This window comes from Raphanus sativus, chromosome 4 (genome assembly GCF_000801105.2).
Source record: "Raphanus sativus cultivar WK10039 chromosome 4, ASM80110v3, whole genome shotgun sequence".
Lineage (NCBI taxonomy): Eukaryota > Viridiplantae > Streptophyta > Magnoliopsida > Brassicales > Brassicaceae > Raphanus > Raphanus sativus.
Window position 1 is genome coordinate 44488601 of NC_079514.1, and position 18262 is coordinate 44506862.

Sequence of the window (18262 nt, forward strand, 5' to 3'; positions counted from 1 at the left end):
TATTTGCGGAATCTCATTTTACATGACATTCAGCCATTACGCAAAATTACCAAAGTTACCGATCAAAACCATAAATTTCTGATCCACCCACCTGATCTATTATATCTTAGACTTCTAAATGTATATCAAGCCCATTTTAGCCCGTATGCTGGGTGTTGACATTCCTGTTTAAAGCGGTATTTTAAAACAAAACTCAGTTACGTCATCTATGATGATTTGAGTACTAGTTATACTGAGCAAGCTACATATGAAATCTCCGATCTTTTTTTTTTGTACATAAGGATCTTAGATTCCTCGTAAAGACATTGTTTAATGGCAACATCCAAGATGATATTAGTACGAACGCAGTCCAGTTCCACTAGATAATGAATCACGCAACAAGCTTTCATAAATGATGACAATGATCAGTATTACTGTCTCTTGACCAGAAAACAAAATCCAATGAATATGTTCGCCATTATTATGTTTTGGTTAGAAACTTGTGAACAGAAGTGTTTCTACTTGTAAAAAAGGAGAACAAGTGCTCAAATATTCAAAAGCTGAAGGAAAATGGTAACTGGGTTCACTTTAATTGGTATCATCATCAGTTGTCTGGAACACGTAGCCAGCCTCCTTAAAGTGAGATTTCACCATTGCTAAAGACTTGTACCTATGAGATATCTTGTTCTTTTCTTCCTTTGCCATTTCTGCATAACTACAACCAATATAGAGAAATCACCACGCAAGTTTTCTCATCTGAAAAGAAGAGGTTAAGTTCAACGTCTTCTGAGTGATAAAACAGAGGCGCACGTACGTTTGGTCATATCCATCAGGTTGAAACACTGGATCCCACCCGAAATCAGTTGGTCCTCTGGCTGGAACTATCTTACCCTAACATATCAATAACAGAGAAAACAATGAAACTTCGACAATTAACAAAAAAAAAGAGAGAAACACAAACTGACTAGCAGATGGAGCAGAAAATTTGATTAGAAAAAAAGAGAGCAGTGAACATACCGGAGTTTTCCCCAAAAATGTAAGAGGTTCAGCACCGGGACCATGCGAGAAAGAGAATGCACACAATGCATAAGCTGATTTATCTTCATAGGCCATCAGTAAGTTGTTCAAACCTGGACATGACATGAGTCAGACCAAGATTGCGTTAGGAGATAGATAAAACAAAGGGTGAGGTGAGAAAGGAAAAACGATACAATTGACTATTACAACCTTCATGGCCAAGCTTCTCAAGAAACCACTTGCTGCAGAAACAAAAAAAAAAACAGGAAAGAAGATCAAAAGTGCTAGAAAAAAGAACTCTACATAACCTCCAATACAGTTAGTCCCACGCTGAATCAATCTAATACTGACCAGCAGTTAAACATATATGTTCCTAGTCCTACTTTCTAATTTCCAGTAAGTGAAAAAAAAAAAAGAGGCCTCTTCTAAATTTCAATCTCGCAATGAATTAAGACATGCATGATCACAACACTCACACCACTTAGTAGCTATGTAAAACAACTAAGAACAGGACTTGATCCAACCTAAATGGCACGAACTTGATCAAGAAAGATTCAAATTTAAGAAGATGTAACTTCATCAACTTGGTATATTTATATGTCTGTAAGCCATTTTACCTAGTCAATTCATAGTTTGTTACATATTAGGAAAAAGTAGAAAAAAAACAGATCCTTCTTGTGATGGATGGAAAAGAAAGAAACAAGCAGAGCATTAAAAGAGAGGAGAACTTACATGTACGGCCCTGCAAAACCCCACGAAATGAATCAGACAGTGTGACCATATGCTCTACATAGTCGTAGAGTAAAATGAATGAAAGAACTGAGGAAAACATACCAGGAAGGCCCTTCAGAGCATTGAAACAGAGACATGTATCCTCCACTAGGACCGGCCCATTAACCTTCTCATCCACAAGCAAGCAACACACATTTTATATCAGAAAGAAACAAAACAATACAACAAGTAACCGGTGATCACAACAAAGCGATGATTTTTAATCAGTAAAATTGAGTAAAAGCGTGTGCACCTGAAGAGCAGCCAAACGAGCTTTCTCTTTGGAGATATCCTCAGGCTCACCTTGAAGCTCAGGCACTGCAGCTCAAAAGTCAAGAGTAAGATTAACTAGAACAGGAATCGAGAGTGAGATATCGAAAAGGGATACGAACGGTCGAGTTTGAGAGATTTGAAAGGAATTGAGCTTCCGATGATAGCTTTGACCTCTTCGAGCTTCTTCGCATTTCCCGTCACAAACGTCACCGGACGTGGCAATACCACCGCTGCTTTCGCCGCCGCCATTTTGTATTCTCAGATACTAATCGACTCTCCCACTGCAGCAAGATATGATTATTTCTCGAAGGCAAATGGGCCACATATTTGTAGGCCCATTATCCTTTTCGTCAAATCAGTTTTTCGATTAAACCAGTATCACTTTAGGTAAACCGGCTTTTGATTCAATTAGGCATGTACTGTTGTATCAGATTAGACTGGGTACAAGTCGGCTACTTGCCATTTTTGATGTATTTGATACTTGAGTAATCTTGCACAAGTTGTAAAAATTAGACGAGCATATATGTCGATTCTATGCATCCGGCTTGGTTTTCTGAGTATAGTTTAGTTTTATTGTTGTAAAAAAAAAAGAGATTAAAAATTAGACTTGTATTTGTATTCATATAATACTAGTTACTCGTCATGTATCCGTTTTGATTCTTCAGTTATTCGTCCCGTGCAAACAATGATATTTTAATCAATGGGCCATTTGGGACGTTTATGGCGAGCATGAATTCGGTTCTCTGCTGGACTGCAGTGGCAGACCCAACAAAAAAATTAACTGGATTCAAGTTGTTATAGGAAGAATTCGATCCCAAGATTTGCGGGTTCAATAAAGGAATTTTAAACCAATTCTGCCACAAAATATTAATGTTTTCAGCTTAAAAACTTTTATTTATTCTATTTTTGTGGTGCAACTGAACCCACTCTCCTGTGAGTGGGTCCGCCCCTAGCTGGATGTGCATTTGGAGTGATTTCAATAATACTGCATCACCAATTTATTATATCGACGATAATTTGGAACAATGGTATAAAGAAGTTTGTGCAAAACCATAGTTTGAAATATTTTAGAATCAGTTGAAATTGATAATTTTTAGAATTTTGAATAGTCAAAGGAAAAATTAAAAGAAATTTAAATGCTAAAAATATTCTTATTAAAGATTTTTTAAGAAGTTTAAAACATCAAAATAGTTGACTAAAGGTTAATAGAAAATTATAATAAGAAAAAATTTGTAATCTAAATAAAATGAAACTAGTTCTTATTTAATATATATAATTCATATAAATATTGAATTTTGTATAATTGTTTATAACAATTTATTATAAAATAATTGATTTCAAATAATTGGGAAAGAATTAAAGTCACGAGAATAATACAAATAGATCTTTTTTTACAAAAAAAAATAATACAAATAGATCTTATCCAAAAGTGAACACATGTAACATTTTCTTCTTTTATAATCGGATGTGTGACAATGATGGGCTCCAAACTGAATATATACAACTTAATTTAATTGAGGTTGTTTTCCTTCTGTTTTCAACACCTACATTCAGTTAAAGAGTTAAAATAATTATTTAACAGGACAATTGCACATCGTCTAAATCACTGATATTTTTATTATAGTAAAGTAGAGTCACATATTTTCTGTATACTCATTTTAACAATCACCGGCTTCCTCTGTAACTTTTAAAACATATCTTATGTTTGATCTTTGATAAATTGTCAATTCAGCTCTAATCTTTTAACTATTTACTAGTTTAACTGTCGCTATTTTCATATTTAGTTACAAATTTTTCTTTTAGTTTAGTTATATTAGTTTATTAAAAACAAAAAAATAAATATAAATACTTTTTTTAATCATTTCTCATCGAAACAAAAAGAGAAAATGACCCAAATAGCACTAATCCAAGTTTTTATCCCCAAAAGAACACTCAGGGTCAAAAATCACAAAAATAGGTTTCATTAATAAGAACATTTACCATATTACCCTTTTTCTAATATACTAATTACACAAATAAAAAAATTATAAATCAATTATCTTCTCTCCAGTTCTTCACGCCGTCGTCATCTCTGGTGATCTCCTTCAGCCCCGCCGTCGTCATCTCTGGCGATTTCCCTCAGCTCCACCGTCATCATTTCCACCGTCAACTTTTAAGGAGAGCGAAAACCCCTAACCGTCAACTTTCCGCCGTCATCTATGGAGCGCGACAAAGAAGGAGATGTGCAATAACAGAGGAGGCGAAGAAACATCTAATCTGAGGCCTATTATAAGCGGCGAGTCTCTCAACATTGAATCTTATTCGATGCTTTACAAAGGACGAGCGAAGATCATGTGCCTACTCTTCATCGCAAGCTATTACGGAGGAAACCAGATGCTGCAGCTTGAACTGTTGAGGATGGCTCACGATGAGATCCAAAAGGGAGAGAACACACATTTGTTCAGAGATCTGGTTAATAGGATCAACAGGAGGTAAGTATAAGAGGGATTCTCCATGATCTTGAGAGAAAGAGTGTTGTTGAGGACTTGAAGGTTGATATCAAGGCTGAGGCTGAGAAGTCGGATGGAAGTGGTACTGCTGCCACAAAGAGGAAGGTATACACACAAAGCCTTGTGCATTGGTTTTTATTATGTGTTTGATTACAAGATTTATGCTTTTGTGTTGATTAGATGTTTCTGTATTAGTCTATGATGTTTTGGTAATTCCTATGATCAAGTATAACTGGCTGTTGCTGGAGAATAGTGATTATACTTGTGTAGCAAGATCTAGATGTTTTACAGCAATTGTAGAAGTTTGTTGAAATGATGCTTATAGATTGATCTATTAACAACAAAAGAATGATACATGTTTGTGGTTTTCTATTCAATGTGGATGCTTAAGTGTTCAGCTTCTTTTTTTTCTGAATTTATTTTCAGACATTAGGCTTGCCATAGATTGCAGTTGTTGACTAGTGTTTATCAGTATGTTAATGTGGATCCTGCATATATATTGATTGCTTCTCGTGCACTCAATCCCCAACTCTTTCAACCCCTTGACAAGCTCCGTAGAGATCCTCAGCAACCTCTCCCTGTTGGTTTTCACAATCCTCTGAACAAAACTCATTATACATTCAAGCTGTAGGCTGCGCGTGTGAGAGTTGCCGAGCAATACATTCAAGCTTTTGGAAACATCGCTAAGGAGGTAAACCATTATTATAAAACTTAACATACTGTGCCAGATTCTTCTGGTTATCTGAAAATCCCATCTACGTTTAGATATTTTCCTCCCTTGGTATATAATCTAATAGAGTAATAATTATGTTCATTGTTATAGGGTACAACAATGCTGCAAATCCAGCTAGCATGATCGCTCAAGCTTTGACAATGTACAAAAGCCTCGTCCCCAGTGCTGGTATCTAGGAAATATCAACAGTAGAATCCTCTTCTAAATTGGTATCAAAAACGTGTGGTAAAAAAAAGAACTAGGAAACAATTGTAATTCTTTTGACCTGGGAACAGCTTTTCAGTATGACATAGGAAACAGTTATCTTACCTTTATTTCTAGTCTGCAACCAGAAAACAGATGTAAACTCTAATTTCTTAAAGAAGCTTTTGCACCTTATTTGGTCTTATATTGTTGGTTTTTTGTTCTTTTACATCTTTCATTTTAATTAAACTGCTTATACACTTTTACTTGATAACCTAACATTTTTAATTTTTATTTAATATTAAATTTGCAGGAAATTCTTCCTAAAAAATTTAATTGCTACCTTACATTTTTCCTTTAAGCTAAATATTCAATTTCCAGGAAGGTCTTCCTAAATATTTGAATTGATATCCCTCATCTAAATTTTAGGAAGGTCTTCCTAAATTTTCAGGAAACTCTTCCTAAATATTTTACTTGCTATCTTACATTTTTATAGATTTAGTGATTTTTCATAGCCAATGAATTTTTTTTTATAGATTTTGATTATGTTTTTTTTTTGGAAGATTAAACTACATTTTATGGTAGCCATTCTGAACAAGTATTGTCTATCATTCCTTACACACTTTTGTTTCTCTTCGAAAACAGACTTACGCAAGAAAACACACTCATTTTATTTTTCTGGAAAATCTTCCTGAAAGTGCCAAAAGATATCCTATATAACACATGTGCTTTATAATGCTACCACATTTGACACTTTCTTGATAGAATTAGTGAAAATGTTTCAAGCTATCCTATTTTAATGTTCTTTGTTTGATATGTGTTCTCTATTTGGAAGACAATGAACTCCATTTGATGATTTCTATACCCAATGAATTTTCTTATAGATTTAGATTATGTTTCTTTTTGGAATATTAAGTTCCAATTTAGGATAGCCATCCTGAACAAGGATTGTCTAACATTCCTTACATGCTTTTGATTCTCTTCGAAAACAGAATTATGCAAGAAAACACACTCTTTTTATGTTTCTGGAAATCCTTCATGAAAGTGCCAGAAGCTATCATATATAGCATATGTGTTTTAAAATGATACCACATTTAACACTTTCTTGATATAATTAGTGAAAATGCTTCAAGCAATCCTATTTTAATGTTCTCTGTTTGATATGTGTTCTCTATTTTGTAGACAACGAACTCTATTTTGTAGACAACTAACTCTATTTGGTGATTTCTATAGCCAATGAATTTTCTTATAGATTTTGATTATGTTTTTTTAGAAGATTAAATTCCATTTTAGGGTAGTCATCCTGAACAAGTATTGTCTAACATTCCTTACACGCTTTTGTTTCTCTTCAAAAACAGACTTACCTAAGAAAACACACTCATTTTATTTTTCTGGAAACCTTTCTTGAAAGTGCCAAAAGATATCCTATATAACACATGTGTTTTATAATGATACCACATTTAAAACTTTCTTGATATAATTATCAAGCTATCCTATTTTAATGTTCTTTGTTTGATATGTGTTCTCTATTTTGAAGGCAATGAACTCTATTTGATGATTTCTATAGCCAATGAATTTTTTTTATAGATTTTGATTATGTTTTTTTGAAAGATTAAGTTTCAATTTAGGATAGCCTTCCTGAATAAGGATTGTCTAACATTCCTTACATACTTTTGATTCTCTTCGAAAACAAACTTATGCAAGAAAACACACTCTTTTTATGTTTCTGGAAACCCTTCCCTGAAAGTGCCAAAAGCTATCATATATAACATATGTGTGTTTAAAATGATACCTCATTTAACACTTTCTTGATAGAATTATTGAAAATGCTTCAAGCAATCATATTTTAATGTCTTCTATTTGATATATGTTCTCTATTTTGTAGACAACGAACTCTATTTGGTGATTTCTATAGCCAATGATTTTTTTTATAGATTTTGATTATGTATTTTTTTTGGAAGATTAAATTCCATTTTAAGGTAGCCATCCTGAACAAGTATTGTCTAATATTCCTTACACACTTTTCATTTCTTCGAAAATAGACTTACATAAGAAAACACACTCATTTTATATTTCTGGAAACCCTTCCTGAAAGTGCCAAAAGATATCCTATATAACACATGTGTTTTATAATGATACCAAATTTAATACTTTCTTGATAGAATTGTTGAAAATGTTTCAAGCTATCGTATTTTAATGTTCTCTGTTTGATATGTGTTCTCTATTTTGAAGGCAATGAACTCTATTTGATGATTTCTATAGCCAATGAATTTTCTTATAGATTTTGATTACGTTTTTTTGGAAGATTAAGTTCCAATTTAGGATAATCTTCCTGAACAAAGATTGTCTAACATTTCTTACATGCTTTTGATTTTCTTCGAAAACAGACTTATGCAAGAAAACACACTCTTTTTATGCTTCTGGAAACCCTTCCTGAAAGTGCCAAAAGCTATCATATATAACATATGTGTTTTAAAATGATACCTCATTTAACACTTCTTGATAGAATTATTGGAAATGCTTCAAGCAATCCTATTTTAATGTTCTCTATTTGATATGTGCTCTCTATTTTGTAGACAACAAACTATATTTTGATTATGATTTTTTTTGGAAGATTAAATTATATTTTAGGATAGCCATCTTAAACAAGTATTGTCTAACATTCCTTACACGCTGTTGATTCTCTTCGAAAACAGACTTACACAAGAAAACACACTCATTTTATTTTTCTGGAAACCCTTCCTGAAAGTGCCAAAAGATATCATATATAACACATGTGTTTTATAATGATACCACATTTAACACTTTCTTGATAGAATTATTGAAAATGTTTCAAGCTATCATATTTTAATGTTCTCTGTTTGATATGTGTTCTATATTTTGAAGGCAATGAACTCTATTTGATGATTTCTATAGCCAATGAATTATCTTACTGGTTTTTATTATGTTTTTTTTTGGAAAATTAAGTTCCAATTTAGGATAGCCATCCTGAACAAGGATTGTCTAGCATTCCTTACATGCTTTTGATTCTCTTCAAAAACAGATTTATGCAAGAAAACACACTCCTTTTATGTTTCTGGAAACCCTTCCTGAAAGTGCCAAAAGCTATCATATATAACATATATATTTTAAAATGATACCACATTTAACACTTTCTTGATAGAATTATTGAAAATGCTTCAAGCAATCCTATTTTAATGTTTTTTGTTTGATATGTGTTCTCTATTTTGTAGACAACGAACTTTATTTTGGTGATTTCTATAGCCAATGAATTTTTTTATAGATTTTGTTTTTTTTTTTTTTGGAAGATTAAATTCTATTTAGGATAGCCATCCTAAACAAGTATTGTCTAACATTCTTAACACACTTTTGATTCTCTTCGAAAACAGACTTACGCAAGGAAACACACTCATTTTATTTTTCAGGAAACCCTTCCTGAAAATGCCAAAAGCTATCATATATAACATATGAGTTTTAAAATGATACCCCATTTAACACTTTCTTGATAGAATTATTGAAAATGCTTCAAGCTATCCTATTTTAATGTTCTCTGTTTGATATGTGTTCTCTATTTTGTAGACAACGAACTCTATTTGGAAATTTTTATAGCCAATGAATTATCTTATAGACTTTTATTATGATTTTTTCAGAAAATTAAGTTCCAAATTAGGATAGCCATCCTGAACAAGGATTATCTAGCATTCGTTACACGCTTTTGATTCTCTTCGAAAACAGACTTATCCAAGAAAACACACTCATTTTACTTGTTATCCTAACATTTTATTTTTAATTAAATATTAAATTTTTTAGAAGTCCTTTCTAAATATTTTACTTGCTATCTTAATATTTTTTTTTAATTAACTATTAAATTTATAGGAAACCCTTCCTAAATATTTAGCTTGCTATCATAACATTTTTGTTTTTTTTTTGCTTTTGAATCTCTAACAAAAAAAAGATAAAGGTGTGGTGACTACTTTTACTTACTATCTTAACATTCTTTTTAGTTAAATATTTTTTTAGGAAGCCCTTCCTAAATATTTTATTTAATATTCTAAAATTTTATTTTTAATTAAACATTAATTTTTCAGGAAACCCTTCCAAAAAATATAACTTGCTATCCTAAAATTTTATTTTTAATTAAATATTATTGTTTTAGGAAGTCCTACTGACTATTTTGAAGAGACCGATAACCGGAGACTTGATGTTAACAAGAAATATAGTGAGTAGAACTCTTAATTTATGATTTGTTTTGTTTTGCGTTTTGATACTAAGATCAAGTTCTAATTTCTTGATTTTGTTTCTTCTTCTTGTGATTGAATATGGTTTGGTTAAATGTCTTTGATATCATTTCCTAACATTTTATTTTTTTTATCAAATATTAAATATTCAGGAAGCCTTTCCTAAAAATCTTAAATTGATCTTTGGTATGCTTGGTAGCAACTATGTTCTCCAGATTTCATGAGTACCAATTTAACACAAGAGTAAACATCATAGCTATAAGCCATAATAACCTTATTATATATGTCCAAGTCAACATTCAACACAATGGACAGATATCCTTGTTTTAAAGACGCTAGATTTGTACTCTTTTGGATGGGTTTCCCAAAGCACATAGAACCCACCTAGAATCAATGAAGCATATAATATCTCACAGAAAATGAAAAGTATAAACTGGTACTGATCACTAAAATGTCTCAAAACCTGCTGTAATAATCATCAGACCAACATCCTGAACAAAGATTCTTTGTCAAAGAGGGTCTGATACATTTTTGGTGTTTGGAATAAAACTAGTCGAAGCTTGCATTCAAGAACTTAAACAATTCATTTCTCTTGCTCTCTGCAGCTTTGTCCACTTTGGACTTATCAACCTTCAGCATAATCTATATAGCCCAAAACACAGAAGAAGCATGTGACCAACAATGGAAAGCTTATGACGAAACAACCCAAAAGATAGAGAATTTCAACTAACCTTTTTCCCAGAGACAGCACTTCTATGTTCACCATCGTCCTTGTCCCGTCCCAAAAACTGAATCAGAGAATAGAGGAGTCACGTCGAAACTCACAGCTAGGAAACAGGGAACTTAATGAAAAGCTTAGATCTTTATGGTATGTTAGTACTAGTACCTTGGATAGCTTAACAGGCCCGCTGCTTCCTTCTCCTTCCCCATTCTATACAACACTCGCATCGCCAAGACCAACAAAAAAAAGTAAAAGCCAACAATGTCCCAGGTGTATCACGTCACCGACCCCAGCTCCAAGTTCGAAGAGGCCACACAGAAAAGGCAGAAGAAGTATTATAGGTAAATTATCATCTTAAATGGAAATGACGCAAATGAAGAGTTTTATTCTAAAGCACATATCGTAATTAGACAAAGCTCACACCTTTTTGTCTCTGTTCTTATGACGTTTATGACGATGACTCTTACTGCTTCGCTCCTTTTCCTTTGCCTGTCAACAAAAAGAGCAACTTTCAAGCTGAAAAATCATAAGAAAGACACATCTCATGATTATGAATTTGAGTGAACAAGTAACCTTCTTTGGCTTGTCATGCTTCTTGTGCCTTCGTGACCTCTCATTCACTCTCCGAGCTCTCACTTCAGCAACAACACAAAAAACGCAAAAGGTTTTCAATCGTATTTCTCTAGTTGAAACCGTGTTTACAAGAACCCCACGAACTTGGAGGAATCGGAGTAAGACGAATCAGAGGAATCGGAAAAGTGCTGGCGCTTAGGGCGTCGTTTTGAGCTGGACCGGCTCTTCTTCCGTAGCTTGGGCGAGTCCTTGTCTCGATCGCTTCTTCGGTGGCGACGACGATCCTTGCGGAGATGACAGAGCTCGACGACGGCTTCGATGGCAGCTTCAAGCCGACATTCAATTATTTTTTTTTTTATTTGTTAGATGTATTATTAACTAAGGGTAGTAATGTCATTTTACTCTTTAATGAATGCTATTTTTGTGACTTTCTCTCTTTGGTGTCATTTTTGGGATAAAAACTTCAAATGTGCTATTTTAGACAATTGCCCAAACAAAAACAAACTTCTCATTTTCGAAGATATTTAGGGTTCAATAAATGAGTAAAAATAACTATGGAAGAGCATTGTTTTCTCCATAGGGTGTAGAGAATCCTATCTCTGTGGAACCTTGATTTAATCGTTTTTCCGACATCTTCGACTCCGCGGGCGTAAAACCTCACTTTCACTGTATGTGAGCATAGATTCCGCCTTAGACAAACCTAGATTACCTCTGAAAGCTTCTTTAACTTTTCCCACTTCATCACGAAGATTTCCCCAACCTCAAACCAAGTCACTTCCCTCAACTATAACTGTCTCTGCATATTCTCCGAGCTGTTTAGCGGTTGAAATTTTGGTTGGGTTTAATTATAAATTTTAATTTATGTCCTCTTATTTTTGTCAATTTTGTGTCATTGTCAATGAAAACTATGTGTAAGTTGTGAATCCTGCTAATTTCTTCACTATCGAAAGTTTGATGTTAGTTAAGTTTTTGTATTGTTACTTTTTCTTTTAACGTTACTTCAATGTGTCGTAGATTAAGCTTTCTATTGGTTATCAATATTATTAATTTAGGATCACTCCTATCAGTTGCCCTCGGTTTGTCCTGGAATATTACATCTATTGCCATTGGACCTAGTATTAAAGAAACTGACTTTTTAATAACTGTATCTATTTATATTTCATGTCTAACCACATTCAATTTCTGTAGACCATAAACGTTACTTTTCTTCCAGCAGGAATCAGTTGAACCCATAAAGACATAAACAGTTACTTTTCTTTCTGTCTTTACGTTATATCCTTAGTTTCTCAGGCTTAAAACAAAAGTTGCAGAACCCTATTTTAATCTTCCAACCTAGATCAAAGCTGCAAATAGAAGTGTTTAAACCACACAAAAGATTCAAAACTACTTACACCAAAAGGATATATAACAAGTCAAACCTGGACAATCAACTTAGACATTCATGGTTATTTTACTTAATGTTGGTGTTTATAATTAAATGGCTTTTGCAGAAATCCAGTTCTACTTGCAACCTATATAATTGTGAAAAAAAATTCGACAGTGTGCATTATTCAAAGTGATTTGATTAAGCTTTTTCTATCAAAGGTGAGTTATTCATCCAATAAATTGTAAAGTGATGAGTCTATGTTTAGGGTCAACTGCAGTACATCTATCTTATTAAATCTGAAGTACAATTTCGGTGTGTTTGGATACTTGGATAAGAGTATTAAAAATATTTGGTGTGTTTGGAAACATGGATTGTAATCTTCTTAAAAAAAATAATTTTGTTTGGAAACAAAGATAGTACTATTAAATAGAAAAAGTAATGAGCTTAAGTTATTAAGTCTATTATAAAATAATGTTGTCAATATATAAAAAAAAATACAATACAAAGCCCAATTTGAAATACCAACCCAAATTATGATTTTTGTATTTCATATTAAGTTTTAAAAATATAATATATGTAATTATTTATATGATGATACGTATTAAATACTTTTAATTATATGATTACTTATATGATGGTACATATAAAATACGATTAATTATATGATAAAATTATATGATATATAATAATGACTAAGGATGGGTTTTCAGACATCCATACGGGTTTGGTTCTGATCGGTTTGCGTTTCGGGTTTTCGAGGTCAAAGATTTCATTCCTATTAGGATGTTTCTAAATTTTTGTTTGAGTTTGATTTGGATCTTTGCGGGTTTGGTTTGAGTTTGGATAACCTATTTAAATTATTTTTAAAGTTTTAAATCGCTACTAGATTTTTACCCGCACTTTGAAAAGCGCGGGATTTTTTTCTCAATTAGGTTTAAGTTCGGTTGTGATTTTATGTTTTAATAACAAAGAGATATAAAATTCATTCGTTTATGTATGAACTCGAGCTAAGATGCTTTGCTCTAGTTAGTTTGGATATTTTGTACATTGAATCGGTTCTCAATTAAGTTTCAATTGGTGCTCTGTAATTTGTTATGTTAAAATATATAAAAATTGATCTGATACATTTGTTTATCGTCGGTAGATTATTTTAATATTTTATGTTTGGTTATGTTAGATTGGTTATTTTTAAAGATGATTTATTATAAAACCATTTTCATTAATATAGTAAAAATCTGATATGGATTATCGATATCAAAATCAAAATGAGTTTTTCCTACCATATATATAAAGTGAGTATTTCTTGAATATCTTATCGTGACAACCAGATCCGTACTTTATTAGAAATGTTATTTTCTATACAATTTAATTTGAAATATAAATATTTTAACCCATTTTCCGAAGCTGGAGAAATTTATGGTTGGAAATTATAGTAAAATTATATTTTTCTATTTATATATATAATTTATGTTGAAATTCGTACATTTATGTATGAACTCGAGCTAAGATGCTTTGCTCTAGTTAGTTTGGATATTTTGTACATTGAATCGGTTCTCAATTAAGTTTCAATTGGTGCTCTGTAATTTGTTATGTTAAAATATATAAAAATTGATCTGATACATTTGTTTATCGTCGGTAGATTATTTTAATATTTTATGTTTGGTTATGTTAGATTGGTTATTTTTAAAGATGATTTATTATAAAACCATTTTCATTAATATAGTAAAAATCTGATATGGATTATCGATATCAAAATCAAAATGAGTTTTTCCTACCATATATATAAAGTGAGTATTTCTTGAATATCTTATCGTGACAACCAGATCCGTACTTTATTAGAAATGTTATTTTCTATACTATTTAATTTGAAATATAAATATTTTAACCCATTTTCCGAAGCTGGAGAAATTTATGGTTGGAAATTATAGTAAAATTATATTTTTCTATTTATATATATAATTTATGTTGAAATTCGTACATTTTATATAAAAACATCAAAGATGATAATAAATATTGTAACAAAAAAAAAGTTCATCACGTATACAAATAAAAATGTGACTATTTAATTCAAATTCTATGTGAAACTATATTAGGCAATTTAAATTTGATAAGATATATACTGATATTTGTTTGTTTAATGAATATTGTTTGTTCAGATTTTCTAAAGATCTCTTTAAGATATTTTAGGTCATTTAAATATTTAATAATTATTCTATTTCAGTGGCACTCATGTAAATAGTTTGAAAAATCAAAGGGATGTCTAAAATATGTCTGCTGTTTTAATTGTATTGATATCTATCTTATTAAAGTAGAAGTACCTTTTAATTTTGTTTGGCAACATAAATTGTAGAGTTAAAACAAATTAAAATGTTGTTTGGACACAAAGATAACATATATAGTAGGTTTGTCTTATATTTTTCTTTAAATTGTTACTATAGAATTGTGCAACATTATTTAATTTGCTATTATGATCCATTTTGATAATTAGATTATTTATTGGGTCATTGTAATTATTGGTTGTTTTATTATAATTATTGGTGTTTATAGTTTTTATATAATACAAAGGTAAAAATATATTTCTCTCGAACAAGATTTGTTGTCCATTAATACGATAGATATGCCATTATTAATTTAAAAGTTATATGGTTACAATATCAAATAAACAACGCAAAAATATATATACTAACATTAGTATTTTTCGTATTACAAGTACATTAAATATAATAACAATCATATAATAACAAAGAACATGGATATACTTTATAAAATCCAATAATTTTCAATTTGGTATAAATTAATAATATTTTTATAAGTTAAAGTAAACACCCGTCCAGTCGTACGGGTCAAGATCTAGTCTATACTATTAAAAGAGAAGTAGTCCTAAAATATCTACTTAAAAAAGTTGTTTTGGCCTACCTATTACTTTTTTTTCTGAACACATGGCCTACCTATTACTATTTATTATTATTTTAGTCCTACGGTTATAATGTTGCCGATTATGATTATTTTGATGATTATAGAATATTCCTTAAATGTTATCTCATTAAAAGCGGAGAAAACGTTACAAAATGGTTTTTTACGGTGTGACATTTCTCCCTTAAATATTTCTTTGGTTTAAAGATACCAGATATTGTATTTCCTTAAATGTTATCTCAATATAAAAGAGGATTGATTCGGTGACGTCGCTGTTTTGGGCATTGAAGTTTGAGGATTCGGGATTGGTGTCTGACATTATGTTTTTGAATTGTGGTTTATGTGGTTCTGTTGAGGGGTGATGAGTGAAAAGTGCGACGATGGAGAACGTCTGACGCGTAATTCCCCAGATTTTTGGAGATTAAACAAAATTAAATACTCATTTTCAAGGAAGTATAATACAATATTTGTTTTATGAGAAACTAGGGTAAACCCGCCCTACGGGCGGGCGAATAAATAAACTAATAATAATAATTATTTAAAATGTAAAATTTATTTTAACTAAAAATAGTATTAGTTTTTTTGTCAGTACTAAAAGCAATATTAACTTTCATAATCTTTTGCAATAATCTTACCTATCAGTTTTACTATTTATGCTAACAGGTATATATTATTTTAACTATAATAATTCTTAAAATATTTAATTATTTACTTTCTCTCAATATTTATTTTAGTTTAACTATACCAATAACTAACTTATATGTGGTATTAGAAGTTCTCCTTTAATTATATAATTATATTCTATGTCGATTTGTATTTTTGATTTGGTTTTTGAATCGGTAGGTTTACTCTCTTTCTTATTTCTATGTTATTGTCGTAAAAGAACAAACAATGACTAACAATTTTTTTAAAAAATTACCGTCGAGTGAGCTTATTTTCTCTTTTAGATATAATTTTGTTTCATGAACTGAACTTTTATTTTTATACTTTTTTGAGAACTAACTATTTAGATGATGAAAAGGAAATAACCTTTTCATTATAAGTCGAAATATTTGAAGACAGAAAAATAAATAATATGAAATTATTGTTGTTGTTTATACATACACGTGTTTGTTAGAATCTTGTAATATTATACATGAAAACAAAGTTATCATGTCATCAATATAATTAATTAATTAGAAGGTTTGAAATAAATATAACTTATAATATATAATCTTTACACTAATTTTATTATTAAAAATCTTTTTTTATTTTCGTTATACAGAATCTTATATGTAATATTATATATGAAACCAAAGTTAACAATATTAGTAATATTAGGAAAATAAATAAATTAATTACTTAGTAGAATTTTCGAAGAAAAGCTGTTTTAATTTTCTTAAAATAATCAACAGGAATTTATAAGTATCCCTCATTTGCCTAGAGACAAATAATTAATGTAGGAAACGTGAAATTGAGTCGTCAAGACTGTCTTAAGGAAAAAGAACTCTTTGGTTTATAAAGAATTAACAATACAAAGCTAGCTAGCAGCATATTACAAAAACATGTTCTCGCATCCCATTCTCCTATAGCTTCCCATGCCATCCCCAATGTATTACTTTTCTTCCTCTTCTATTGCCTCTGCTGCGAGTAAAATTAACACATTTTCCCAGTCAAAACAGACCAATAATCTTTATGTGGAGATGAAATGAGGACATGTACTATACCTGCTCGTGAATTGAGAAGAAGACGACCATTGTACATTGTATCGAGTAGCTCATGAGCACCAGGCCTTCTAAGTCCTTTGTTGTTTGATAAACCTGTAACAGACCGGATACACAAGTTTGCCTCAACCTGTTTGCAAACAGGAGTCACAAAATAAAACAGGGGTTACCAAAACCAAACTACATTACACATAATGTGAGAGGGAGAGGGAGAGGGAGAGGCAGAGGGTAACAGTTAGGACATTCAGTAAACTCATACACATCTTTGGATCCTTTTCGGTTGAGAGCTTTCCATTTTCCTATAGCCCCACACATATAATCTAATCATATGAACACATAAGGGCATCAATTAAGCTCTTGAGACTTTCTGAAGCATATCAAACGAAAACAGAGAATCGTTACGTCTTTTAACATATAAAGATGTCAACTTACGCAGAGTAATATATATATAAGAGTTTAGTAAGCTAAGAAAATGTAACTCAAAAAGAACAGCACCAATGATCTGGCAGTTACAGTAAACTCCTGGTTTCTTGTCTAAAGCGGCTGCGTTTTGTACATAGACGAAGGTATAAGCATTGGTAACTAAAGCTGGAGATAAGCACACATATGTCATCATCCAGTGTTTCCTTGACATCAATTGCTGATCCCCCTACAGGCCAAGAATACAACCTAGCTGGCTGTGTTTTGAGCCGGCTTTGTTTTAGAAATATATAAAGTTTGATTTTTTTTACAGAACATAATGAGTTGGAAGAACGGAATAACCTTGGCCATGTCAACACCCATAAGCTCTCCACCATGTTTAAACGTTTCTAGCTTTCCAGAAAAATCAGAAGTCGCACATTGATGGTTGAGGTACTCTGGCCGGACTTGAAATCAGCGAGTAAGATATATGAGTTAGCCATTCAAGGGAAATAGAACTTTCTACTGTTTTTAAGATTTCTGAAGATGATGTTTACAGATGAAAGCTAACCTTGTTGCTTGAGCTTTTCAGAAATCCGTCATAGAAAACTTCCAGAAAACCCCATTGTTGCTTGAGCTTTTCAGATAACGAAGAGGAGGATGAACCCTAAATTTATCCTCTACAAACTAAATAATTTAAGCCCAGGCTAATTCATAAACCAAAAAAAAAAAAACTTGCGAGCAGGTTTTCACTAATACACGTGTTGGCTTCTCATACGATAGTAACATCACGTTTCGGGCTTGTCGACTTACTTTTTGTCATGATGGACTTAACAAAGCTTAACACAGAAACCATGAAGAATCAAAAGCCCAAACAAAATTAAAATGTGAATAAATGGAATGC

General features: G+C 31.5%; 3 protein-coding genes and 1 long non-coding RNA gene across 16 annotated transcripts; 1 reads left to right on the forward strand and 3 right to left on the reverse strand.

The window, feature by feature from the left end:
- Nucleotides 1–370: 370 nt before the first annotated feature.
- On the reverse strand, nt 371–2326 carry LOC108851509 (inosine triphosphate pyrophosphatase). The gene is made up of 8 exons (XM_018624947.2): nt 2160–2326; nt 2021–2085; nt 1831–1894; nt 1729–1738; nt 1207–1238; nt 997–1109; nt 794–870; nt 371–694 (listed from the first exon to the last, which is right to left on the reverse strand). The coding sequence occupies exons 1-8, from the start codon at nt 2287–2289 to the stop codon at nt 568–570; spliced, it is 618 nt and encodes a 205-aa protein (XP_018480449.2). The 5' UTR covers nt 2290–2326; the 3' UTR covers nt 371–567.
- A 1588-nt stretch (nt 2327–3914) lies between these two features.
- On the forward strand, nt 3915–5650 carry LOC108849347 (uncharacterized). Of its 2 annotated transcripts, XR_001949182.2 has the most exons (3): nt 4064–4634; nt 4956–5220; nt 5353–5650. It is a non-coding gene; the product is annotated as an uncharacterized LOC108849347 (long non-coding RNA). The 2 variants fall into 2 exon arrangements; XR_001949181.2 differs by having other exon boundaries at nt 3915–5220.
- Nucleotides 5651–10091: 4441 nt separating this feature from the next.
- On the reverse strand, nt 10092–11719 carry LOC108851135 (uncharacterized). The gene is made up of 7 exons (XM_057008343.1): nt 11687–11719; nt 11122–11302; nt 10978–11039; nt 10828–10893; nt 10570–10614; nt 10415–10471; nt 10092–10325 (listed from the first exon to the last, which is right to left on the reverse strand). The coding sequence occupies exons 1-7, from the start codon at nt 11717–11719 to the stop codon at nt 10233–10235; spliced, it is 537 nt and encodes a 178-aa protein (XP_056864323.1). The 3' UTR covers nt 10092–10232.
- Nucleotides 11720–16678: 4959 nt separating this feature from the next.
- On the reverse strand, nt 16679–18084 carry LOC130510655 (protein PHOTOSYSTEM I ASSEMBLY 2, chloroplastic-like). Of its 12 annotated transcripts, none has more exons than XR_008944362.1 (6): nt 17930–18084; nt 17722–17825; nt 17455–17636; nt 17219–17279; nt 16963–17055; nt 16679–16879 (listed from the first exon to the last, which is right to left on the reverse strand). XR_008944362.1 is itself a non-coding variant. In XM_057007183.1 (6 exons), exons 3-6 carry the CDS (start codon nt 17591–17593, stop codon nt 16868–16870), a joined length of 336 nt encoding a protein of 111 aa, XP_056863163.1. In that variant the 5' UTR covers nt 17594–17636; nt 17722–17825; nt 17930–18084; the 3' UTR covers nt 16679–16867. The 12 variants fall into 12 exon arrangements, 5 of the variants coding, with proteins under 5 accessions (XP_056863163.1, XP_056863162.1, XP_056863161.1 ...); XR_008944364.1 differs by having other exon boundaries at nt 17219–17326; XM_057007183.1 differs by having other exon boundaries at nt 16679–16876; nt 16963–17089.
- Between the last annotated feature and the right edge of the window lie 178 nt (nt 18085–18262).

What these genes read in the sequence shown, in the direction of transcription:
- LOC130510655 (XM_057007179.1), bottom strand. Translation starts at nt 17,593, where the DNA reads ATGTCAAGGAAACACTGGATGATGACATATGTGTGCTTATCTCCAGCT. An exon ending in CTGTAACTGCCAGATCATTG is followed by an intron (nt 17,280 to 17,454) that starts GTGCTGTTCTTT and finishes TCATATGATTAG; the next exon opens with ATTATATGTGTGGGGCTATA. An exon ending in CTCTCCCTCTCACATTATGT is followed by an intron (nt 17,056 to 17,148) that starts GTAATGTAGTTT and finishes GGTCTGTTACAG; the next exon opens with GTTTATCAAACAACAAAGGA.
- LOC108851509 (XM_018624947.2), bottom strand. Translation starts at nt 2,289, where the DNA reads ATGGCGGCGGCGAAAGCAGCGGTGGTATTGCCACGTCCGGTGACGTTT. An exon ending in CAAATCTCTCAAACTCGACC is followed by an intron (nt 2,086 to 2,159) that starts GTTCGTATCCCT and finishes TTTGAGCTGCAG; the next exon opens with TGCCTGAGCTTCAAGGTGAG. An exon ending in CCTGATGGATATGACCAAAC is followed by an intron (nt 695 to 793) that starts GTACGTGCGCCT and finishes TATTGGTTGTAG; the next exon opens with TTATGCAGAAATGGCAAAGG.
- LOC108851135 (XM_057008343.1), bottom strand. Translation starts at nt 11,719, where the DNA reads ATGAAGTGGGAAAAGTTAAAGAAGCTTTCAGAG. An exon ending in AGTTAAAGAAGCTTTCAGAG is followed by an intron (nt 11,303 to 11,686) that starts GTAATCTAGGTT and finishes GTCGGCTTGAAG; the next exon opens with CTGCCATCGAAGCCGTCGTC. An exon ending in ATAAGAACAGAGACAAAAAG is followed by an intron (nt 10,615 to 10,827) that starts GTGTGAGCTTTG and finishes AGTGTTGTATAG; the next exon opens with AATGGGGAAGGAGAAGGAAG.